General features: G+C 44.9%; 2 protein-coding genes across 2 annotated transcripts; one reads left to right on the top strand and one right to left on the bottom strand.

Annotated features, from left to right (window-relative positions):
• Nucleotides 1-6,755: 6,755 nt before the first annotated feature.
• foxj1a (forkhead box J1a) lies at nucleotides 6,756-12,188 on the bottom strand. The gene is made up of 3 exons (XM_010874077.3): nucleotides 12,005-12,188; nucleotides 10,593-11,208; nucleotides 6,756-9,602 (listed from the first exon to the last, which is right to left on the bottom strand). Exons 2-3 carry the CDS (start codon nucleotides 11,148-11,150, stop codon nucleotides 8,742-8,744), a joined length of 1,419 nt encoding a protein of 472 aa, XP_010872379.1. The 5' UTR covers nucleotides 11,151-11,208; nucleotides 12,005-12,188; the 3' UTR covers nucleotides 6,756-8,741.
• A 5,213-nt stretch (nucleotides 12,189-17,401) lies between these two features.
• On the top strand, nucleotides 17,402-25,239 carry ubald2 (UBA-like domain containing 2). The gene is made up of 3 exons (XM_010874076.5): nucleotides 17,402-17,710; nucleotides 21,296-21,352; nucleotides 24,791-25,239. Exons 1-3 carry the CDS (start codon nucleotides 17,591-17,593, stop codon nucleotides 25,136-25,138), a joined length of 525 nt encoding a protein of 174 aa, XP_010872378.1. The 5' UTR covers nucleotides 17,402-17,590; the 3' UTR covers nucleotides 25,139-25,239.

Below are 25,239 nucleotides of genomic sequence, written 5' to 3'. Positions count from 1 at the left end.
AATACGGCTGTGAGGATAACAGGCTGGGTGACAAACTGGCCCCTCCCTCTTTCTTGACCTGGACCTTTCCATACCCTGCTGATAGGGAGGTCATCGGTTGTCTCAGCGTGCTACTTCTCTCCCGGTCTCAGAGGTATATGGGACACGACCATAAGGGCCCACGTAGACCGTTTCTTGCCTCGAGACAATGGGCACTGTCGCCGATTTTCCTTCATAGGTGAGTAAGGACGCTTCATTAGGAACATGATGCCCTCTTTTCCCCATTCGTCCCAATGGATCGGATTCAACCCCTGGTAAACAGAGACCAAACAAACCCGGGACAACCTGACTTGCGGTCATCATGTAGGGTTTGTGATTGTCTTGCTGCCTCTGGCCACCCGGACAGAATGACAGAACGAAAGGGAATGTCGAGCAAAGTCGGTTCCCCCGAGGGAGAGAACGAGGGACAACACTGCCCGGGTCTTGGTCCTGGCTAGCACTAGCCCAGTGGGCCATCAGTGGCAGTCGTCTTTCTCTTTAACACGATCTGGTGACTGTAACAGTTCCAGTGCGTTCATAGTTCACAGTGTTGACTGAAAACGTGTTTTACCACGAGCCAGCAAGCCAGCAGCAGACATCAGTCATAAATCAGTGGCTGCTACTAGTGGGCCACTGGAGAACGATGAGCAAAATGCTGGCAAGCCAATGGTGGACCGCCAGACACGTGCTAGCTCAGACAAGGCTGATATTAATTGAACCTGGAAGGCAGGCTTCCAGTGAGCCCGACAGTTGTCTTGGCCTCTTCAGGTCGCGATTGTATCAAGTCTTCAGCGGATGCTCTAGAGGGGAGCACCAGCGTTCGGTGTGGTAGCTCATTCCCTCCGTCAGGGAGCAGATGTTACGTATCTGCTCGTCTTGAACAGTGCACGTACATCCCATAAAGAAATGGGACGCAGCCCAACCGCATCCTGACACGTTTTTATTAAGGCCCCTGAACGGAAAGGTAATAAAGCAAGGCCATTGTCACAAATCAAGCCAGTCCCATTAACACACCACACTGCACAGGACTGATAGCAGAGTGAGAGGGGAGAGAGATGGGAGAGAGAGGGAGATTGAGAAAGAGAGAGGAAGGGAGAGGAAAGGAGATGAGACAGACAGAGAGAACGAGATAGACAAATGGATTGGAGAGAGGAAAAGGTGGAGAGGAAAAGACAACGAGAGAGACAGAGAGAGAAAGATAGAGAGAGAGGTGTAGCGGGGCAGAGGGTGGGAGTGGGAGACCCAGACATTCACACTAGGGGCTGCGATCTGGGAAATGGCCGGGGAGGTCTCTCTTTCACCTCGTCCCATGTCTCCTCCGATCAAGTCATCCGGTACCCGCTGCAGACCGCCAGGCTCTTTGCCTGGGGGAGAGGCAACGTCAATGAATGGAAGGACTTCAGAGCCATAGAGGGGTGCTGAGAGAAAGCCCTGGCTGTGTCCAGCAGTGAGGGGGTCTTACGGTTAGACCAGGCCTGGGGGCCTTTTGTGACTGTTGTCGCCACGGCAGCTCACTTATTGAGGGGAGCGCCTAAGATATGTAAAACAGCAGCATTTTAAAGCTCCCTGAACACACTGTGACACAAACAAAGAAATAAAGAAATCAAATTAAAGTCTGGAAAGGAGCGAGTAAGTTGCGGAGAAAGAGAAAGTATCCTCTGTGGAAAAAAGCAAAGGGTGGCCGCCAAGCCGTTTGCTGGAATCCGAAGAGGTGAAAAATAACTAAATAAAGGAATCAATAAAAAAGCGAGTGAGGTGGAAAGAGCTTACTATGCCCTTGTTTGCCCAGAGTGCTATTTTCTTTTCTCATTGAGTCAGGCCAAGTCCTGCAAGCGGCTTGGTGCGTCTCCCACCCAGCATTGAGAGGCAGGTCTGGGCATGCCCAAACAAAGTCGGGCCACGGCCGCCAGCAACACACACGGCTCAGTCTGCCCCCAGCTGCCATGGTCCTTGTTTATGTTTGTTTTTTTGTTCCTCTCGGTAAGTTCCCCCCTCTCCCCACCCCGAATGGAGCGTCAGTCCGAGAAGCTCTCTCTAGGGTACAGCACGATCCTGTGTCAGGTGACTGGAGAACTTACTCCACAGGTATGTGGCCGGGGTGTGTATCACTTCTGTTGCATTGTCTGTCTCCACAACGTCTTCCCAATGTACAGTTTGCCTGTGTCACCTGCTCAGAGCTAACAGGCTGGTCGGTTCAGCACTCCGCAAGGCTTGCTGGGAAATGCTTCGAGTGCTTAAACTTCAGCTTCCACTTCTACAGCCATTTAAGTAATAGCCATGGCTGATCCGTTTTTTCTTCCACCTTTTTCATGTGAGGACTAAAGATCCTAAAGCCTCAGCATGTGTTAGGTGTATGTGTTTCTTTACCTCAACTTTACACACCGTTATTGTCTTCTTTATCTCAACTTTACACACCCTTATTGTCTCCTTGCCTTCACATTTTTCACAGTCAATTCTGAATGATGATGTAAATGATAATAATTATTCTTGAAGGCAAAGCAGCGAAACATTTGCTGGTTGTATTGGGATGTGCATTTTGATCTTCTTAAATGTAAAAATGCAGCCAGCAGTGTTGTTTTCAGCAATAAACAGTGAGAGAATCTTACAGCAGATGGTGTTATCAAACACCATCCAAGCCTATCGAAGCCAATCTGATTTTACCCACTGGTGCATGCTGTTTAGTTTTGGACAAAATGTGCTGGTGTTTATTATTATGTAAACAAAACAATATGCTTTTACAGTGTATTTAATTGCCTTCTGTAAAATACAATCATTTGATCTCACGAATATTGATTCAGCTTACTTTGGCCCCATTTGCCAAAGTAGGCCAATTCGCAGTAGGCCAATTTGCAGTCTATTTGCAGCCTGTTAGTTAAATAATTCTCTTAATGGTATACAGCATATTTTTCTGCACATGGTTTCATGATCAACTGCATTCCTTCCCCACTGTGAAGGGAACAATGATGGTGTGAGATGTTTGACAGAGGTGTAAGCTGAAACCAGACCTCTGGGACCATTGTTCTCTGTCCTCTGGAGTCACTCACCTGGCCGGTTGTTACCAGAACACACATGCTAATTACCAAACTCAGGAACCACGACACAGAACACCTGCGTCTGAGAAGGGAACACTTTTTGACAGGTGTACATTTCTAAACCATTAGCACAGCTAACCAAAACTGACCGGCTTTCCAGCTTTCTATCATAACCTCCACCGAAAGAGAACAACTCCATGAAGGACGGAGCCTCCACTTTCGGAAAGAAAACCTTGCAAAGAAACAAAAGTTTATTGCGAGACTACAGAAATGGCTTTGTCGCTGCAATCTTTTGCTGTCTCATTCTTTCTTCTTTACCACCTACAACAGAGCATCCCCCCGTCTTGTGTAATGAATGCTGGGCCCTCCCACTGTTTCCCCGGTATTGTCTCTCTGTGGTTACACACCGTGTGGATCGCTCAGTAAGCTGCTGATGGATGTCAGATTACCCCTCTCCCTGTGTCTCACTGACAAAGAGACGTCAGCCCACACTACTGCAGCTCAGGAGAACACACACACACTGTCACACCAAACACACACCCACCACCAAGCATCTCACATACAATGGTCCGAAGCTTTCGGCTGACCTCCAGCCATCAAACAGATCAGCCTAATATTGACTTTGATTCTGTCTGACCTTTGAAGTGGTTTTCCTTAACTGGTATTTTGTGGCATTTCACTTCAGTGAGCTTGGTTCGAAGCGTTTCGGGATTTCCACGTTTCTGGTGGAGAGCATAGTAAAATCAGCACAAAAGACACCATAAAACATAAGGGCTTCTCTGATGTGATTAATGGTGTGTGGTAACCATGTTGATTTTTCAGGCCCCATAGTGAAAATGTGATTAGACTCGCAGAGATGACCACGTAGGTCAGTATAAACAGATCTGTATCTATGGACCTTTCTTGCCAGGGCTGTGTATCTATTTTACCAATCGTTGGTCATTCAGAGAACTATCTGGGGCATTCACTTGACTGAACAACATAAGAGGCTTATTCCAATACATGGTATACCCTGGCACGGTCTAAAAGGGAAGAACGAACAAGACAGTCTAGTGTCAGACCCTGTGAATCCACCCCTCCCCATCAAGAAGGAGGGTGTTAGCAGAGGTCCACTTTGCTGAGGTAAATGCACTTTTACAAAGACTTACACCATCACTATAATAAATCTGAGTGGGCCGTCCACCTCCCTCTCTTTCCACGCCATCCGTCCACAACCCTAATCAACCCCTGGGCCTTGCAGGGACCAGCGGCAGACCCTCTCCAATTCTCCCTCCAGTCTGCATGACAATGGCACCAGCAGTTACCCCGGAGACCGGCCTTTCATTAGCCGTGTGATAAAAAAGATGTATTCCCCCTCTCTTTTTACACTTTCTCTTTTTTCCCTCTTTTCTGGAGCTGACGGATACGCTGAACTCACGAGCAGAGCTGCCCAAGCCGCCGGTGGCTCTCTCCCTCCTTCGCAGTGCACAGCCTGGTCGGAATACCAATGGAGTTGTGGGGGGCAACAGCGAGAATGTGCGGTGAAGCCAGAGCCCTGGTGCCCTGGTTCCAGGGGGTGATATGTTCTTCGGTTTGCGACCCCCCCCCCCCCGCCAACCCCCTTGTTTACTTAGCAGAATGTTTCTTTTTTCCCTTTACATTTAATCCCTCATGACGGACGCTCGTATCCAGAGCGACTTCCAGTTAGTGTATTCAACTTAAGATGGCTAGGTGAGACGACCACGCAGCCTAGTAGTGTTAAGTTCACCTAACTCAATGAAGTTGCTATCAGCAAAGTCAGCCCTAGGAGGAAGAGAGCAAACAAAAAATGCTCTGTTCACTGCGCTTTTGCTTGTCACATATACCGCATTTGTTCTTCGCACCTCGAAGATAAGTCGGCCTCTTGACAGCACAATGTGTCACATGTTTGTTACATTTTCCTATTGTTGCTTTTGCTGTTGTTTTTCCACTTTCAGTACAGAGCGTCTCTAGGTCGGCACAGGGCGGGCGATCGGCGCAGTGGGTTAGCGTTTCACCAGAGAGCTCCCCTTACCTGCAGCCATCAGCAGGCCTGCAGAAGAATAGCTTCATCATGTTACAAACAGCCTCTCATCTAACCAGCCTGCCACATTATAATTATGAGCCCTGTACTCTGCCTGAAAAGATAACAGCACCATGTCATAGCTGCTGTCCAGGGGGCCTCCATGGAACTGGTCTGAGGGAGGAGGCAAACCCAGAATGTCAGCTTTCAGTATACATGCAGAGAGCAACAGTGATGGGTAGGGAGATGGAGAACTCAGCCCTTCCCCTGTAGGGTTGGATGTCCACTACACCATGCAGAGGTATAGAATTTCTCACCTATGTGATCCAACTCTTTGGTGATTACCTCATCAGTGGTGTAAATGGCAGTGTCTTTGACACCGTGGCACCCTTATACACAGGGCTTCGTTTGACACCATGGCACCCTTATACACGGGGCTTCGTTTGACACCATGGCACCCTTATACACGGGGCTTCGTTTGACACCGTGGCACCCTTATACACAGGGCTTCGTTTGACACCATGGCACCCTTATACACGGGGCTTCGTTTGACACCATGGCACCCTTATACACGGGGCTTCGTTTGACACCGTGGCACCCTTATACACAGGGCTTCGTTTGACACCATGGCACCCTTATACACAGGGCTTCGTTTGACACCATGGCACCCTTATACACGGGGCTTCGTTTGACACCATGGCACCCTTATACACAGAGCTTTGTTTGACACCATGGCACCCTTATACACAGGGCTTCGTTTGACACCATGGCACCCTTATACACAGGGCTTCGTTTGACACCATGGCACCCTTATACACAGGGCTTCGTTTGACACCGTGGCACCCTTATACACAGGATTTCATTTGAAAAGACAGCGGTCGAATGATCATGCGGTTCCCAGAACACGGTACCCAGCTCATCCTGTGGAGCAAAGAGATGGTGTGGTCTAGAAGAGACAGGTTAGTGATATATGGGGGCGTGGGACACACCAACCCAGTGAGAGGAGCACAGAGCAGTGCCTGGGGGGGGGGGGTCTTAATGAGCACAGACAAAGGCCAGAGAAACACCCCCCTCCAGGGACTCAGCATGGTGACCCCAAGAAACAGAGACAGGGAAAGCCTAGCAGAATCAGACACACACAGATAAAGACAATACTCCATATTGGGTTGGAATCAGACACACACAGATAGAGACAAGACTCGATAACGGGATCGAATCAGACACACACAGATAGAGACAAGACTCCATAACTGATATGGAATCAGATACATAGATAGAGACAAGACTCCATATTGGGTTGGAATCAGACACACACAGATAGAGACAAGACTCGATAAAGGGATCGAATCAGACACACACAGATAGAGACAAGACTCCATAACTGATATGGAATCAGATACATAGATAGAGACAAGACTCCATAACTGATATGGAATCAGACACACACAGATAAAGGCAAGACTCCATAATGGGTTGGAATCAGACACACACAGATAGAGACAAGACTTGATAACAGGTTGGAATCAGACACACAGATGGAGACAAGACTTGATAACAGGTTGGAATCAGACATGAACAGAGAGAGGACAGAAACAGGAAAAGAGACTAAAAGAGATTACCACAAAGTACTCTTAAAAGCCTTTGCACATGTACAAAATAATATAAGCAGTAAAAGTATTCAAATTCAAAGGTGTTTTATTGTCAGTGAAAAACAGAAAAATAACAGAGGGAAGTACAAATGCATATCTCTATAGAGGACATCACCATTAGAAAACAAATCTTGAGGTAAGGTCCCAGTATGGACAATTTGGAAGAGCTAAGAACTGAAAACATACAGGAGTACCTCTCTTTCATCAGAATATAACTGTTATGTAAAACACAATAAAATATATACTGGCTCTAACTAAGTAAACTGCATTACTACCCTTCAATGTAATGCAAAATAGACCAGTTAACTGTACATTGATTGCACTTTCACACTTCATGGTGGAATTACAAAACGCATAAACCAGGGGTGGTTATTCTGCAAGATTACAACTATTAGCACATTTAAATACAATGATGTCCTAAAAGTTGCTCATTTTTTGAAACAGTGATTTGGTTTAGTGAGACCAAAGGAAAGACAAAGTATTGGAATGAAAAAGCTACTTCAAATAAAAAAGCAAGTATCTTATCTGAATATTTGTCCATGTCATTTCTGCATATCTACTAGATAATCACATCTGCATTATTTCCATTCTTGGCCAATAAGCTTCCATCTGCTTTCCATGGTAAAAACAAGGCTTCTAACACTGCCATTCTGTCTGATCCAAAGTGTTGTTCTTGGCACATCCAACCTGAAGGTCAGGTATTCATTTACAAGCCACTGTGGCCTTTGCAAAGTGGGTATTTAAGGCAGTTCTTTAAAAGAGAGGCTTGCCTTGAGGGATTCTGCATTGGAATGAACTTTACGACATCTAGCTCTGTCCTCTAATGCTCCATGACCAGTTAACTTACTGACTCAATATCTCACTAAATATCTCACATGATCAAGGCCAGAGTTTCAGTTGTGTCCATATCTTGGAAAGTAGGTTGAATTAATAATTACTGGATGTAATTTACACGTACTGCTGATGATACGAAAATCCTAAACTGTCAAAAGAATCGGTTTAAAATTCTCCAATATAAAACTCTGTCAACAACTGTCAACAAAATCGCCATTATTTGAAGAAGACATTTCCAAAGTCTTTATAGAAAGCCCCACACAAACAACTTTTCTGTCCTAAAACTCTTCTAACCAGTATTAATTTGGCAAACATCTCCTCATTGATGATCATAGTACCTTTTTGCCTTCACCTTTCAAGTTCCATTATTCATTTGCTCAGTAGAACATTCAGCTCAGGACAGAGATTCCTGAAGTCTGATAACTACACTATGTTCCATGACTTTCAAAAGTTATAATTCATTAGCAATGTGATCATTTTATCTCCTAAACATTAATAAGATCTTTACAACAAATAGGAGGAAAATTCCCTGGGAGGTGGTCATTTAAACCTTTAATGACTCTTTATAAAATATTCAGCATGCCAAACCACCTACTCTTAAGCAGCTAAAACGTTGCATAATGTACAAAACCTAATCTCATTATTAGCTGCTATTGGCCTTGCATCTCAAACTGTCCAAAACTTACAAAGAGCACATCAGCTGTAGTCTATGTTGATCTAACTGTAAAGTCTTTGTTGATTTATTCTAGTGCATAATAAATGTTTGTTGCTAAAATGTTGATTCTAATGTTGATTCTGCTGCTCGCCCGTGGATTGCAATTCCTCTATCCATGTCAACCTGCAATCCATACTACACATGCATTCAGACTGTAAACAAAGATATATTGGGTTTTCATGTCCTCAATTTTTTTTTTAGATAATGTCTGTTATCCAATGTCATGATCCCAACAATAGCGTTGATGTTGTTTACTGTCCAGTAACAATTTGTTCATTGTGGAATATTTGCTCTGGAGGCATTAAGGAAGTCTTCTTAAACTTTTGTCAATAAACAATCTCAAAACCTATAAATTGCGTTAATGCAGAATGTTGGTTATTGTGTAAAAAGGTCACTTGAGCTCATGTGGTGCCTTTTTATTTAAAAAGGAATCATAATATAGTCAAATTGTCTTGGAGGTCAAAGATGTGTGTTCAAAGAAGACACTCTATCTTGCTGCTGAGATCTCCTCCAAGGGAGTCTCCCAGATCAAAGAGCTGCTCCAGGTTGACTGTGGAGCTGCACAAGAAGTTAGTAGATCCCTGATCCTCTTCCTCAGGCCAGGGGCTCTGCAGAAACGCTGTGGCCAGGAACGTTTCCTCGTCGAAGTCTGTTTCCCTGCTCCTCTGGGTTTCCGCCAGAACATGGTTGCTGTCTGCTGTCCCTCTGGGGGCCTCCAGGGGGCAAATGTGGGTTCCCCGCACCATCAGGTCCTCCTCCTGGGGGATGGGGCTCAGCGGACCCCCTCCATCAAGACTCAGCTCCCCGCTCAGAGCAGAATCCAGGAGGGCGTCCCAGTCAAAGTTTCCCTTCAGGGAGCCCAGTTCCCTCTGCTCTTCCACAGAAAGCAAAGGGGAGCTAGAGCGCCGGGGGACTTTGGCCATGGCAGTCCTGGGACCCAGTTTCCTCTTGTGTCCAGGGCCTCCCTTTCCCGCAGGCCAAGCCCCAAGCATGGTGCCCTCGGCAAGATGGGGATCCCAGTTCTGGTCAGCCCCAGTGGCCTCTTCGAACTCCATGAGGAGCTGCTGTGCCTCCGGGTTGATGCACAGGCCGCTCTGTCCTCCAGTACTGTTCCAGAAGCTCCTGGGGAGGGGCTGGGGGCCGGCCTTCAGCCTGTTCTGCAGGGCAGGGTTGATCTGAACAGGGGGCATCCGCCTCTTCTTATAGGCCCCGTTGAGGAGGCGCTCGGCATACTGGGGATCTATCTTCCAGAAGCCCCCCTTTCCCGGCTCGTCCTTCTGCCGAGGCACCTTGATGAAACACTTATTCAGGGACAGATTGTGCCGGATGGAGTTCTGAAAAAGCACACAAGGAGAGCAGATTGATATGACGGTACACATGGTTCTGCTCCATCAAAAGGGCGCTTGGGAATTCGCCTTGGGAGTGATGGTTGAGTTTACACTGCGGTGAAGCGAGAAGGGCAGGTGTTTGAAATAGTAATGACATGAATGCACTCAGCCTTACCAGGGTTCAACACTAGACCTTTGGCCCCGCCCTCCCCTTTGCCACACCCCCCATAACTGAAGTCTTAATGGAGGAATGACCTGTTGACCTTTGTTAAATATTATCTGCCCCATGCACTGGCTAACAATAACAGATTGCTCAGGAGTATACCCTGTGGAAATGGGGAGTACGGCTAACGGCTTAATCAATCATTTATCCAGCAAATTAAACTTTTTCTGGAAAAGTCTTTCTCTTTGATGGGGAATCTGCACTTTCGATGCCCTATTGCCCCTCCTATACAGCCTCATTGTCTTGCGTTGCTCAAGCATAAAACATAGGAGGTATTTCTGAAAGAGAACGCAATGAATTTAAAGACACTGAAATGTGCATTGTGTTGGAGTGAAAGTCTTCTAAACCAGTATGCCTAGCCTGCTAGCACTGAGGTAGTAGCAGGATGTAGCAAGAATATTTGCTGCCATCTTTGCAGCATGAAAGCCCTTAATTACCCATAAACCCCAGCTGCTAATACTTCTTCAGAGTGTGGCAGACAGCCCGGAGCTACTTTCTCACATGGTGAGAAACAATCCTCTTACTGGTTCCTGTTCAAGGCAAACTCTCTGCCTAGATTGGGCCCCCTTCAAAACGCACAGAGCCCTCTTTGGCAGATGCTGAAGAGGACCCTCTATGTGTCTGATTGAGACATAGATATACTGAGTCTCCCCGAGCTTTTTTCCCATTTTCAAGTGTGCGCGTGCGCGTGCGTGCGCGTGCGTGCGCGTGCGTGCGCGTGTGTGTTTACATGCGTGTGCTTGCCTGTGTGCAAGCCTTTCAGCAACACGTACCTGCCAGGTGGGGTCTGCATGGCGGAAGTAGCAGAAGTTGTCAGTGATCCATTTGTAGATGCAGGACAGGGTGATCTTAGTCTTCTTGCTGGCCTGCATGGCCATGCAGATGAGAGTGGCGTACGAGTACGGCGGCTTGATGTGGGCATTCGTCTTGTAGTCCACCTCATCGGGGCAGTGACCGTGGGCCACCAGGCCGGGGAGGGCTGGCAGGGACTGCATCCTCGTGTAGGCCGCCGCCGTGGGTTTTCCCGGGGTTAGGGGCATCCCCATGGACGCAGGGTCCCCCGCCAGGGGGGATGCAGGGGCCTCGGAGCCCAACCGCTGATGGCCGAAGAAGCAAGGCTGGTGATGGGTGGATAGTGGGGTCTGCTGCGGCACACTGGCATTGAGGATGGAGAACTCCTGCAGCCACTGCAGGCTGGTCAGGCTGTCGTCCAGATTGACCGAGTTCCCGTCCAGATCCAGCTCCTCGGACTGGGCCGCGGCAGTCACCACTTCCTCTTCCAGCACCACCGAGCCCTCAGGCCAGGGGTCCGCACAGCTCAGAGACAGCATGGTCCTTCCTCCGCTCCTGACACCTCAGTCTTTAGCCTCTGCACCGCCCTGCGACGGCCTAACAAGGAGAAAATATACACCCGACCTGAACAAAGCTGAAAAGGACAATGATAGCCCTATTTGAAACCAGAGCCCTTTGAGCCATGTCGGGGTGTAAATTGAAAGTTTCTTCTGTGTGGTAATGACATGGTCTATTCAGTGACTTGTAGGGAAACAAATTGTTGGAAGAATAGCTGCATGTGTTCGTGATCTTATGTCATATTGAAGCTGTAAAATATGTTGAAATTTGATTAAAAACGGCTTAACAAAAAGGGTGCATTGACTGTAATCCCAGAATAAGGAATGCTATTAAGGATATTTAATGCAAAAGACCAGCGATGTTTATTCTTACTCTGATGTTTATTTGAGGTCATAGAACTTTCTTGAAAAACGCACCGCTGCAATTTGCGCTCTTCCTAGTCACACGAGCGCAGGCAACCTATCTAATCATCCTCTACAACAGCACCCTCCAAAAATCGTAGAGGACAAAATAATTATTGGAAATCCCAAGTATTTGTATCAATTGAATTTGTGAAAGAACATACATTCTGCTTTGACAGAAGTGAAATGAATTAATTGTATAAAATATGTAGAATTTAAAACCTCGATTACTCAGCAATTGTTCCAATTATTTAATTACGAATTATTTAGATCCATAGAAATCTAACCTTATAATAACCTTGCAGCTTACATTTTTATCACAAGATGGCAACAATAAGTCCCTACAATTTTAGATAAACTTGGTTACTTGTAAGCTGTTTAAATTGTCACGAACCCTTTAACATAATTAAATTACAAAAACATGTCAAACTTACCTATATCAGAAATAATGCTGAGAGAAGACCTTACAATCCCCCTGGATGGCCAATAATGCTGAATGCCACTTTAACCTTGCGGATTTGCACCTGTCGGAAATATACTACAAAAACTCAAGATAATATTTGGCGCTCTGAAGCGCGCTTCATCAAGTCAAGGTCTCAGAAGTAGCCTAGGTCTTTATAACGGTGTCAGCGGCTAAAGGATCTCTCGGGGGGGCAGTTTAATACCTGGTGCAGGAGGTTTGTCCGGCAACCATAGAAACGGTACACCCCCTTGTAAACAGCTTCCCGTTCTTCTATTGGCTTGGTAGTTGCTATAGTGCTTCATTTTTAATCACTCAGGTTTGTTCGTCATGCAAGTCAATGCGTTCTACTACTTAAAAGGGGAACTGGAAGGAGTGATAGGATTAAACTTTATTTTTTTGTTGTTATTGCAACAATCTGCTTTATCTTCAACCCTCCAGAAAATTGACAAAATAATTTGAATGGAGCTGATTTGATGTGTAGAATTGATGGACATCTGCATTTATTATATTAGTGTATTTCAAGAAATTTAAACAAGTATATACACAAGTATTTAATCCAATAAGCCTTGCAGAGACAGGGTCCTTTAGACTTAGACATTGCCACTGGGAAAAAAAAAATACAGACATAATATGCAGGCCTACAAAACAGTATATTTTTATCTATAAATGTTGCACTTTTGAGATGGCAGTGAGGAGCACAGCAAACCAGAATGACATTGAAGATAAGTCGTTTTGGAGTATTGGACCCAGTTCCGAGTGGCAGTTGTCAAAAAGGCAGACATCTTGTTCTACATCCAGCCCTGGAGTGGGGACAGAACTCAAGAGATGAGGAAGCCTTTTTATTGCTTTACAGTTGCTTTTGTCAAGAGTCTCAGAAAACCACTCAGCCAGACTAATAGCGCGTCCAAGGGGCCAAACCTTTTGGTTTCTTTTTCTCCTTTCCCCCCCCTTTCTGTCCTATTAACACAGTACATTCCTTCACAGACAACCTCCTTTATATCCAAAGGGCACATCTATGTTCTAAAGGCCTATCATTGTGGTGTGATTCATTCAATCATGGCCAGTTGTGAATGCATTATCCGCTATCAAATCATACACAGCATATGGTAAAATTACTACAAAAATGAATCCATACAATTACAAGTTTTACAATTACATGTTGCCTAAACCAATGGCGAAGCTTTCATGTACAGAGTGCTATGTACCAAGTTAAGTGAAGGCAGAAAATGAAAAAAACAATAGACACATCAGTGAGGTCACTCCAGTCTGAAAAGGCTAGACAGAGGGGGAGAGATACGAGGCATGTAGGAGGAAAATAACCAGGCTAGTTTCTTGAGGACTTTTTCAGTAAGACTTTTTGACACCAACCCATAAAATCCACAGAAAACTGAAAGAGCCCAGTGAGTCGGGAGTTCTGACCAGACCTGGTTGTTCAGGTCAGACTCTAGAACGGCACCTGGGCCTCCTCTTTTTCCACCTTGAGAAGTCAAAGGACAGACAGAAAAGGCGAGCCGGGTCATGGTTCTGGACGGTAGATGCATGCTGTCTGGGAGAATATAAGGACATAGAAACAAAATAAGTGTCCAAATGCTTGCAGTCAAAATATTGTGTGTGGGTGACTGGTTCAAAAGGCATGAACAGGTTTTTCCTTTATTCAGAAAATATGGAAAGACATTAGACACCAATGGATTTAGCACCATCACATCTGAGGAATACCCCCAAAAACCTCTGAACAACTTCAGTTTTTATTGTTATGATTAATCATCAACTCAAACAACAGAAAATGTAATAAAAAGTTAATTATTAGGAAACTAACTTTATGCATATGAGTCTAGTAAACAGCTAACTAAGGACAAATACACTCATGCTGTATTTAATTCACACAGGTTCAAGACTTCCTGTTTTGGATGATCAAATTCTTAGACTACAAATGTTTAATCGCCATGTAAAACAATTACTTCAGTTGCGTCACGATAAATGTCTCCTAAACTTTGTTCAGCCAAACATGTTTGTTACAATTAACTGACACAAGAGGGCGCTAGATCATTGAAGATGAGAGCTCTCTTCCCAAAGTAGGAAGATACACCTGAACGCCAAATAATGTCTAGAATGTAACTTGCTGTGTTTTGGTTTAAGATATGTAATTATGACTAGATAATCTCACAAGAATAGTAAAACATGAAACATCTAATCTTATTAGGACCTTGCCAGGCCCCAGGGTTTAGTTCAAGCTTATAAGTGTTAGATTTGAGGTTACATTTAGGTTTAGGCATTAAGGGTTCGTTTTAGGGTTAGGTATTAGGGCCAGGTTAAGTTTTGGCATACATGTTATATTATTGAACTTGAGGTTAGGTTGAGGTTTGGGTCACGGTTAGGTTAAGGTTTGAGTTGTTTTTTTTGTCCCCACAAGGATAGAAATATACTCTGTTAAACAGAGTTAATTCAGGTTTTCCACTGGGCCCCAAAACTATTTAAAATGGGCTTTTCCAGGAAACAATGGATGTGTGCTACACTGACTGCTACATTCACAACTCTTAACCGAGACACAAAAGGAAGATGGTGACTGACTTGTGAGTCATAGAGTAGGGCAGTGGAAGGGTGGGGGGGGGGGGCAAAATGGAGGTCAACACGTGGACAAAATAACAAGCAAGACATCGTGAAAATCTCTGAAAACAAAGTCCACTCTGTCAAGATCATATTCATCATTTACCATTGAATGTATGACTCTGCCCCCTTTGGGAGAGCCTATAGTTCTGGTGTCTGAAGGCTGATTTGCCTGAAACAATAACATGTTAGGTTATATCTCTCTGCAGTGTATGAGTAATACAGAATAGTACAAAGTACATCACCCATTAGCTAGAGGCTTTATCAGTTGGAATAATCTTATGAAGTATTTCTACATTCAATTCTTCAAGAATCAATGATTATATATACAGTATTTAATCATTTTGTAATTGAAACAATGCATGCGGGAATTAAGCAACATTTTATATAAGGGAATGTTCTTCCAGTAACATTTTAATATGGGCCCAATGGCCCACAAAGGTGTGTTTATGATTTTATAAGAAACCAGATCAGCTACTGTTACTTTAGTCTGTACAACGTTGTTTCAGTGAAATGAAACAACAATGTCTTTCACTTTCTAATTGTGTCAGAACAGCAGCTGTCTAGGGCCCTATAAAATGTGCATTGAGGAAACCTGAATGGAATCGCAGAAATGAAAACAAAACTGTACAACATTTCACTAAATGTATTTAACTAATTGAAAATGTAATAATTTGAACAAGCATGAGATTAAAAAAATGAATAGACAAAAGCAATGAAAGTTTCAAACCTCTCCACAGACAACAGTTAGTTTTCAGGTTACATTTTCCTCCAATTGGCTTTTCACTTCAACTACTACCTGGAAAGGATTTTATATCAAAGTAAAAATGCATGTATTTGACCTGTGACAATCCAACTGTGGACTTCAGTGTTGAGGATTTTGCTAGACATAAGAGGACCAACGTTTTCCAGAAGTGAGATGCCTTCTTTAAAAACACTGTAAATTCTGAGTGAATTGTTGTTACAGGGAATAAAAAAATGCTGTTCATCCTCAATATCCCAGAAATGTTGTTAAGTTAAACCAGCTCTGCTTGTAAAAGTGGACTAAAATGTATCCACAGCAATGTGAGAGACAATAAAAGCAAGCGTTTAATTGTTGTCATTGTAGCTATAAGATTATTAGCGAGTAACTGAGTGTAAAGAGGCCAATACTTTTTAAGAGGGTATTCATTGTTGCATAAATTTAAATAATAAAATATATTCTACTGTATCTAAGGAAGATTTTTTTTCCTTAGTGTCATTATCAAAATAAACAACAGATCAAATAGAACTGCTGAATTTACAGCTCTTCATTGGTCATTTGGCAGAATCTCTTATCCAAAGTGACTTTTAATCCATACATTTCAAGAAGCCAGGTGAAGCACAAAACTAAAAAGTAATAAGAACTCGGCACACAATTAATTAGTTATAAGCAAAAGTAAATGCAATAGAAATAATAAGCAGAAACAAATGTTAGCTCATGAAGGCAACAGAAAGGGTGGAAGTAGTTATTCTAGGTCCTGAAGAAGTAGTGTTTCAGATGTTTTCTGAAAACTGGCAGAGATTCTGCTGTCCTAGCCTCAAGCTGCTTCCAACATTTGGGAGCCAGGACCGAGTTTTGAGTGGACAGATCTGCCTGGGCGGCCTTTCCATAGCAGCGGTGTGAGATACGGTTGTATTATACAAATGTTGTAGACCATGAACCAGTGAGAGCAAGTCACCGCATTGATGTTTGCTGAAAATTACGTAGTGTTGTCTAGGGTCAGAACAGGCTTCTTTGAACTCGGAGAAGGAGACTGTGGAGTTGTCAACTACAGTGGACTAGGAGTGGGCAGGCCTTTCCATGTAAGAAGAGCAGCTCGGTCTTGTCAAGGTTGAGCTTAGGATTGTGGGCCGACATCCAAGCAAATATGTCAGCCAGGCATGCAGACATGCATGTTGCCACCATGGCTGTAAGAGGAGAGGAAGGAGAAGAAAAATGTTGTGTCATCCACATGTTATCCTACTGTAGCCTACCTTGATTTGCACTGCCCTTTGTGACACTCCATTCTATGTGCAGCAGAACTGCATTGCGATGCAGTGCCATAGACCAATGCACCACTTGGGAATCTATATTGTTCACTTTATTATTAAAATATTACTGTTAGTTGACTTTACAAAGAGTTGTGTGTGTGTGCGTTTAGTCTCCAATCCATTAATAGCAACCACCAACAGTCCGGTAACACCTACAATACATAATAGATAGCCTTCTGTGTCACGCTTTCACCACTATACACATCAGCTGAATTATTCAGTCTTGCAGCAATAGGGAGCATATCCTCCCACTACCTATAGTCTATTACTCACAGATATTCTCAGGGAAAAAGAGCGATTAACCTCATAATTGTTATTTTTTTCTTTGAACACAGATAGCGTTTGCGCAGTAAAACAGAAACGATATATCAACAGTAAGCTAAATGCTCACGATCCATAAAAGATGATATTATCTGAAGGTATTGTGACCTTCCAGAACACATTTTTGTAACCATAATATGTCTGGCACAAAGACGTCATAACGTTGCAGTAAATATTTACAATCCTACACCTTTTCGATACGCTCTCGCTAAATCGTCCAATTATTGCACGGATCTCAAATACCTTCTTATTGAAATAAACCAATAACAGTACTTTACTCATCCGCTATTATCCAATCCATGAATATGTGTACTCCGCCGTTACGTAACTGCAACGGTTTGCTTGCTCGCGTGATAACCAATGGGGTATTAGCCCGTACTAGCTTTCGGACTTGCTTATCCAATCAACGGTTGAGCTTTGCTTTGTTGTTGGTGATGATGACATGCCCGTAGTTGTTGTTACTAGAGGGTAAAGTGTGGCGAGGAGATTTGAGCGATTGATTTCGAAAATTTGATTAAACTGAGGCCTCGTTTTTTCTGGTTTCGAAGACAAAATTATTGAGGTGGGGTGAACAGCGGTGATGTCGGTGAATATGGACGAACTTAGGCATCAAGTGATGATCAACCAGTTTGTTTTGACTGCTGGTTGTGCCGCTGACCAGGCAAAGCAGCTTCTTCAAGCCGCTCACTGGCAATTCGAGGTATATGCGATAGCAATGTGTTTTAGTTTGAGTGCACTCACGTTTGTTTCTGTTTCTTAATGGCAATGCAGCTTTTTAGGTTACAGAGGTAAATAATGTGAAAAGTAGTGAATGGCAAAATGAATAGTCATTATGTAACTAAACTCAGTCATACGACCATGTTTTTAGTTTTTTCCTGGCTGGATAATCCAGAAACGTTAGTAAAAATGTGATGTTCAAATTTCTGTTTCGCAATCTAGGCATTGTTTTCATATCACATCACAAATTAGTTAACTGGACATTTGCTGCTATTGTTTTGACAGCTGAACTGCTTTGGATGAACATTGTCTCTTTCATGTATCGTTTCTCATTTAATAGATATTCAGTGCTCATTTTTATTATTCAGCGAGCCATAGTTGCAGTTCACGCGTTAGTGTGGTCCGAGGTTTTTCAATGCCACACGAACATAGTCCATCTTGAACGTTGCTTTTGCTCACTCAGCTAGCTAACTATCCAGATGACTAATTAGCTTTAAACAAAAGTTAGCGCTGGTTCCACCAGTTATTTCCGAATTAAAGTGTCCAGAAAGAAAATGCCTGGTTTAGGATTTTCAAACCATAACGTTAACTTTGTTTACATTCTTGACTTGTCACCACACGAAGACCGAGGCACTTCCGGTCCAGACCCTATTGTTGTAGCAAATGGTTCTAAAATCGTACTAGAAACCTAATATTTTTTGAGAATTGTCAGTATATTAACTAATATGTTACGTAGATAGCCCACACAGCAATTACAACCTCGGTCTCAAATCGTAGCTATGGCTTGTTATGAACGAGTACACGTTCAAAATATTGAAACCAAATCCATATCTGTCTAAATATGTACATTTCATGCTTGTTAAACCAGTTTGGGGAATAGACACAAAACACTTAAGATATGTGTTGGAACCTCCTGGATTAATCCTACTAGTGTTGTTTGGGGTTCCGGTGTAGGCAAATTACTGTGCATTATCAATTCAGTTGTTAATTTTCAGGACATCTGGTCCATGCTCTGGGATGCACTCATATAAACCAGCATTTCCTTTCAGTTGACACGCAGGGGTTAAATCAGCAACACAGTGGAGTTGTCTTTTGAAATCACATAATAGTAAGACTATTAAGCTATTTGCAAATCAAAAATGACATTAAAGAAATATCACATTTTGCATGCTGTTAAGTAATGTTGGGTGAGTACTGTGAAAATGGGACATTGAAGGTTTTAAGGGACATCATTGCATGTGGCCCATTTCCCCAATACTCAAAGTGTCCCATTTGCACACAACTCCCCCTATTACTGACAAGTATGCTACATATCGTGGTCTATGTCCTCTCCGATTTGAAGACCTTAGCTGACCACTGGCTAGAAATATTCAGTAGAACCCTGCAACATAGAGAGGCCCAGAGTATTTGAATCGTTAGACCCATATTTCCAGATGGTTTGCAAACGCACCTCATCTCTGTATAATGACCGGGTTGTTGTTGGTCAATACTGGGCAACAGTGGAGTCCTGGCCAGGTGGAACACAGAATAAGGGGCCCTGTTCCATTGAGTTCTATGGAGACAAGCGTCAAGTCAAGCTTGAGTGACTGGAGCGGATGCGTTAAACTGACTGTGTAGCCTCTTCTGGCTGACCTGTCCAGCTCAGGATCAAAGGGCTAGTTGCCCAGGCCTGGGCTCCCCAATGTGCTAAATCTGTCAGACACAAGGCCTTATACTATTGTCTTTTGAACAAGAGCAAAGGTGAAAATGTCTGTTGACGAGTAGAGGAATAAAGAATAGCTAGGAACGTGGCAAGTGTTAGTCCGTCTTGGTTTATTTCACATTTCTCGTGACTTGGGATCTGGTTTCTGTATGATGTCCCTGTCACAGCAGTGGCCTGGTTTGTTACTAGGCTGTTCCAGGCTGCGGGCAGGCTGGGTCTTCGTTTCCCCAGGCGTGTTTTGTACTTGGTTACTCCCTCAGGGCCCAGGCCAACACTCATCCAAGCCTTGTTACTACTGTACATCCCTGTAATGCACTTCTTCCTTACGTCTTCAACCATTAAACCTAGGCTGTTCTTTTGGTGTTTATCTATTTTTAGCTAGCCCAATTCTATTCAGGGCTCATTTACCTATGTTTTGGTTATTGTTTGCTTTGGCCTCTTAAGCGTTTGTTCAGTTCGTCTCCCATTCTACAGTGTACTCCTGGGTTTCATTGCAGTGTTCCTCCAATGGGGTTACATGAGAAACACTGGCGTCTCTCCTCTTGCCTCACTGTAAGGTTTTTTGCAACTGAACAAAGTGGACTCGTTCGCCAGAAGCCCCTGAGGCATCGACACTCCAACATTCAACGCAGCCTGTGTTATCTTTGTAGCCCGTGTGATCTTTTTCGGTTACTTTATCTTTGTGCATTAAAAAACATGAAAGAAGTAACAGCGAAAAACCCCGGCAGAGAACAGTGTGGTTCCAGTGACCCCCATAGACAATAGTAGGGCAGCACATCCATGTTAATATGTGTGTCACGTTGAGCAGCAGACATTCCTGCACTACCGCTGCTGTTGTCAAACAACCACAGAGAACGTGGTGTGTGTGTGGGGGGAGGGGGACGTATTCAGCCAGGAGGGGAAACCACACACCCGTTGAAGTTGTTAGCTGAGACAGATTCTAGTGAAGGGAAATGGCGAGGATTTAGGTTAGCTAGACGTGCTGTCATTCTAGTAGCAGGCCGGGCAGCATGCAGTTCTTAATGCGGTTGGTAAGACATTCATATCAAAGAGGAGTTTGTCCATACCACAGAATGACACATAGCATTCCAAAATGTTCCACTTCTTTATGTGTAGCATGGCATTCATAAATAGGCCAGTCAGACTATTTAAACAGGGAAATCAGAAACTTTTCCAGGTTAAACTCTGCTTTGGTATGTATTTTGTTTCTGGGACACGGCGTCCTATCAGCCCAGCCTTTGTATTCACAACATGAAACAATAAAATTGGCCTATGGACTTCCTTGTTAGTGTTTGAGGGTAGCAACTGAAAGTACTTGTTTACATTTGTCATGTTTCTTCCGAGCCCATCAGAGCTAACCGTCATGAGGAAAACGTGTTTGGGCCCATGTGAATTCCACTTGAGAATGGAGAACAGATACTATTCCCAGATTCCAATAGTTTAGCTAGCGTATATAGCCATAACTGTTTCCATGTCACTGAGCTGTAAACAGTCATTTTGAGTTAAGTACTAGTGTCTTTTTCTTGGTAATTATTGTTTTAAACAGGCCTGTGTAGCCTACATTCTTACTGAGCAGTTAGCATGTCGGTCGCAGCCTATCAGCGGTTTACAAATCCTGTTTTAGATCACACAGTGGAGGATAGGTTTTAACCCCATAGTCATGCGATCTAGGCAAACTTGTACCAACTGACCCATGGGCTAATGCTAGTGGAAGGGGGATGGGGGATTCATGTTCTCCATTGGGAGCGGATAGGAAGGCGAAATGTGTACTAGCTAGGCTACTGTTTCATTGTGCGCGGTCCACAAATGCCAGTACAGGTCCTCAACACTCACAATGCTCCCCCCTCCCCTTTCCTCTGTCCACAGACCGCCTTGAGCTCCTTTTTCCAGGAGGCCAACATCCCTAGTCACCACCACCAGATGGTAAGTGCGTTTGGTTCCCCCTTCAAAAAAAAAAAGAGAAGGAAAACAGAAAAGGGCTTACGGCGTGTATTACATCCTGTCGGTGTGTCCATGGAGTTAGTTCACGACATGACTGCTGTGGTCAGGCCAGTCTTTCCAGACTGCCAGACCCTGGGACTGCTTGACATGCTTTTTAATCTGGCACACTTTTTATATCATAAATTATTCTACCTCACACAACATGTTGAAAGCTTTTTCGTCGAAATTGAGTGTGTGACAAAAAACGACTGATTATTGGACTAATTCCCTTCATGGGGCCCTGAAAAGTAGCCAATGAACAATTTCATCACGATGGAAACAATGGCACAAGGCTAGCCCATGTCCTTGCCCTGAGCCGAATTGCGCAACGCTGTTTCCTCACTGCCATGTGATAATGCGTTGGGTGTATGAGAGCATTTCTGCTCCGCCTGGCCAGTTAAAGCTCTAGAGCTGCAAGCTGGAAGTGTGGCGGTGTTTCCCGAACGGCCACTGTGTCGCGAGCACGCAGGGTTGGGGAGACGGCAATCTCAACATCTGTGTGTGGGTCTTCGCCGCCACTGGAAAAGAGCAACAAGACGATGTTTTTTTTCTTCTTTTTTTCCCTCTTGCTTCTCAGTTGTACGTGCTTGTTCGCCCTTTTTAGGAAAAGCGTGTTGAAGCTTGAGAAAGGAAGAGGGGAAGTGTGTGAGTGGCGGGGGCCGGGTTTGTTATTATTTTGGGTGCAACCATTACATCATGCAGCTGGAGGGTTTGTGCGTGTGCGCGTGCAAGTTGGTGAGGCATGTTTGGAGGAGACCAGGAAGAGAGCCAGAGAGGAATAAGGCCTGTTAAAGGTGGAAGAGAAAAAAGAAAAGGGGTTTGTGGGGGAAGCAGTCGTCCGCAGTTGCCCGACCCCACCTCCCCCTCTCTCGTGCTGCCGTGCAGTCTCCGTGGGCCCTGGGGAGGGAGAGAGCGGGGTTACTCAGTTGGTGCGGGGAAGAACGAGCTGAGCGCAGCAACAATACTTCACATAACACTGCCCTACATCACGCACCCCTGGTTGTATAGCTTAGTCCTAGAGAATATAGCTTAGAACATTCTAGATGATTGAATGAAGAGTAACATAGATTGTTTATTTCTATGTAGATTTGGTTGATAGTAAGTAAGTAAGCATTTGGTTTTATACCTGATGTATTTCCTATACATGAAACCTGGTAGGTTTTAGAGGCTGTTTTAATAAACAGAGAATTTTCTGTTTTCTTCCTTAAAATGTTAATATTACAAACGGCTAAATCTACCAAATATTCTGACCCCTTAACTGAAAAATACATACACAATAAAGCATCCATCTCTTTTTCATCATCTTTTTCAAAAATGTTTGGTATCCCTTGCGTTTAACCTTTCACATTTCATTAACTATTTCACATCTAGGGTTACATTATTTGCTGTAAGCATGGGGATCAATTTCATTCAATTAGGTCTAGTGAAAACAAGTCAAAATATGTTCAGGGTCTTAGAGAATGCTATTCCTACATACAATGTAATACAATGTTCTCACCCTAAAAAAAGGCACTGTCAAAGAACAGCACTTCGCACGTACCATGCAATCTCACTTTTTTTACCTCAGGTGTGAGAGCCTGTTTTACCTCAGGTCAGTTATCCTTCAAAGGGTATGTGACCTGCCGACATGGTGTGAATGCTATAGTACTGTGAGCTAATAACCGTTGCAAGTTCAAGACATCAGAGGATGTAGTGCTTTAACTTCCTTGTAAATATTGTTTTGTGTGAGGGTGGAGGTCATATGGGCAGCATAAGAGGATCAATCCAATCCTGTCCTCCCAACTGAATATGCTAGGCTGGTTACCTTGGCTGAAGCCCCACACCCCAGCCAGTCCTATTGCTAACCACTGCACAGTTTCAGGCCAACCCTTTAGCTAAGCACTGCACTGTTTCACACCAGCCCTGTAGCTTAACACACTGTAGCTTAACACACTGCAGCCCTGTGGCTTATCACAGTGTAACCCTGTAGCTTAACACAGCCTAGCCATGTAGCTAAACATAGCTTAGCCCTGTAGTTAAACACAGCCAAGCCCTGTAACTAAACAGAGCACCGTTTCAGCTTAGCCCAGTAGCTTAAACGCAGCCCATGTAGCTAAACAAAGCAGTTTCAGCTTAGCCCTGTAGCTTAACACAGCCTAGCTCTGTACTTCAATACAGAACAGCAGCTTAACACAGCCCAGCTAGTCTTGTGGCTAAACACAGCCCAGCCTGACCTGTAGCTTAACACAGCTCAGCCCTGAAACTGAACAAAGTCCTGCTCAGCATAGGGGCTGCCATTGTTATTGTTCTGTCTGACATTGATCTACTCACAGCTCCACTGGGATTGAGCTTTAGAGATAGCAAGCTGGTTGAGACCAGTGCTTCACAGTATGCAGTCTTAGTTTATAGCTTAGTTTGATAGTCTACGCTCGTTATCACTTAACTAGGTAAATCGTACTTGAATACGATTTGCTTTGGATTTTGATAACAGTCTAAAGTAACACCCCGAGTACTGTCTCCTGGAGTAACATCCAACCTCCTGAATGGACCACCATACTGGGTCCCGCAGGACGTTTCAGCGTGGGCAGCCCTCACAGACCCAGACAGGAAGCTGGCGGGTCTGTCTCCTGACTGGGCAGCTGCTGACCTGGTGGAGAGATGTGGTGGAGGACCTCATATGGAGCACAGCCCTGAGAGATCTGCTGTCACCTCACATCAACGCAGATGGCCAGGCTCATTCCTCCACAAACGACACTCCACACGATTCACCCACACAGCTGTTGCAATGGGGAATCGCGTCCCCATGCTCCCAGCTAGCTAGCTGACAGTCAATTCACCTTTTTAAACTTGAAACTCTCTGATACTTTGCTGTGTGCGTGCGTGCGTGTGTGCTTGTGGCACGTTCCTGTATGTCAGCTGGGCCATTGCTGTTGTGTTATAAATAAGTCACCCCTCGACCTGGCCTCCTGCTACAGTACGGAGAGGTCCTCCTTCCATTTATGGCCGCTAGCCTGATCCCGGTGCCGGGCGATGTCCTCCTCCCGAGGAGGCCCACAGTCTATATGACAAATGACCGGCTCCTGGAGGACATCCTGGGCAAAGCACCGTGTGTACGGCGGACATGTTTAACACCCTGAAGGGTTGCACCATAAGAAACCTGGTTGTTCAGGGATGTTCAGTGGGTCTGGGGTTAACACAAGGCCTGGGGTTAACATTGACCTGCCCCCCCGCAACACCAACCCTGTATTACCTGAACTCACCCACCGGGCGTCCCATCGCTTCATTTTGTTCAAAGCAGCAACGGAAGCGACTCGTAAAACCCCACATCTTCCTCGACGGGGACGGGGTGGGGTTACCTGGTTGCGTTCATTTTCTAACCCGAGCCGTCTTCCCCTTTTCCAGATGTGCACACCGAGGAACACCCCGGCCACGCCGCCGAACTTCCCGGACGCCATCACCATGTTCTCCAAGCTGAGGGCGTCCGATTGTTCCGGAGGCTCGGGAGGTGGTCCCGTCCAGGTGTCCATGGCCTGCTCCCCTCCGACCCCGTCGTCCGCCGCCAGCTTCGGGTCCTTCTGGGCCTCGACACCGCCCAACCACCAGCCCGCCTGGCTGCCCCCGTCGTCGCCCACGGGCCACCACATGTACCACCACCACCACCTCCACCAGGCCCCCATGTGGCCTCCCGTGTCCCAGCCGGGCAACGGCCAGCAGACCCCGGTTGTATCGGCGCTGCACGGCCAGAGATGAGACTCTGCCCCCCCCCGGTGGTGGGGATGTGTTGGGAGGTGTATGTTGGCACCGTGTAGCCTAATGAATCTATTAGGGGCTTTTCAGTGGGTAAGGGGTTG

The sequence above is a fragment of the Esox lucius genome, chromosome 11 (assembly GCF_011004845.1).
Source record: "Esox lucius isolate fEsoLuc1 chromosome 11, fEsoLuc1.pri, whole genome shotgun sequence".
In the NCBI taxonomy this organism is placed as follows: Eukaryota; Metazoa; Chordata; class Actinopteri; order Esociformes; family Esocidae; genus Esox; species Esox lucius.
Note: the sequence above shows the minus strand (reverse complement) of the source record. Positions and strands in the feature narration are given on the sequence as shown.

What these genes read in the sequence shown, in the direction of transcription:
- foxj1a (XM_010874077.3), bottom strand. Translation starts at nt 11,150, where the DNA reads ATGCTGTCTCTGAGCTGTGCGGACCCCTGGCCTGAGGGCTCGGTGGTG. An exon ending in ATGCAGACCCCACCTGGCAG is followed by an intron (nt 9,603 to 10,592) that starts GTACGTGTTGCT and finishes GTGCTTTTTCAG; the next exon opens with AACTCCATCCGGCACAATCT.
- ubald2 (XM_010874076.5), top strand. Translation starts at nt 17,591, where the DNA reads ATGTCGGTGAATATGGACGAACTTAGGCATCAAGTGATGATCAACCAG. An exon ending in CCGCTCACTGGCAATTCGAG is followed by an intron (nt 17,711 to 21,295) that starts GTATATGCGATA and finishes CTCTGTCCACAG; the next exon opens with ACCGCCTTGAGCTCCTTTTT. An exon ending in CTAGTCACCACCACCAGATG is followed by an intron (nt 21,353 to 24,790) that starts GTAAGTGCGTTT and finishes CCCCTTTTCCAG; the next exon opens with ATGTGCACACCGAGGAACAC.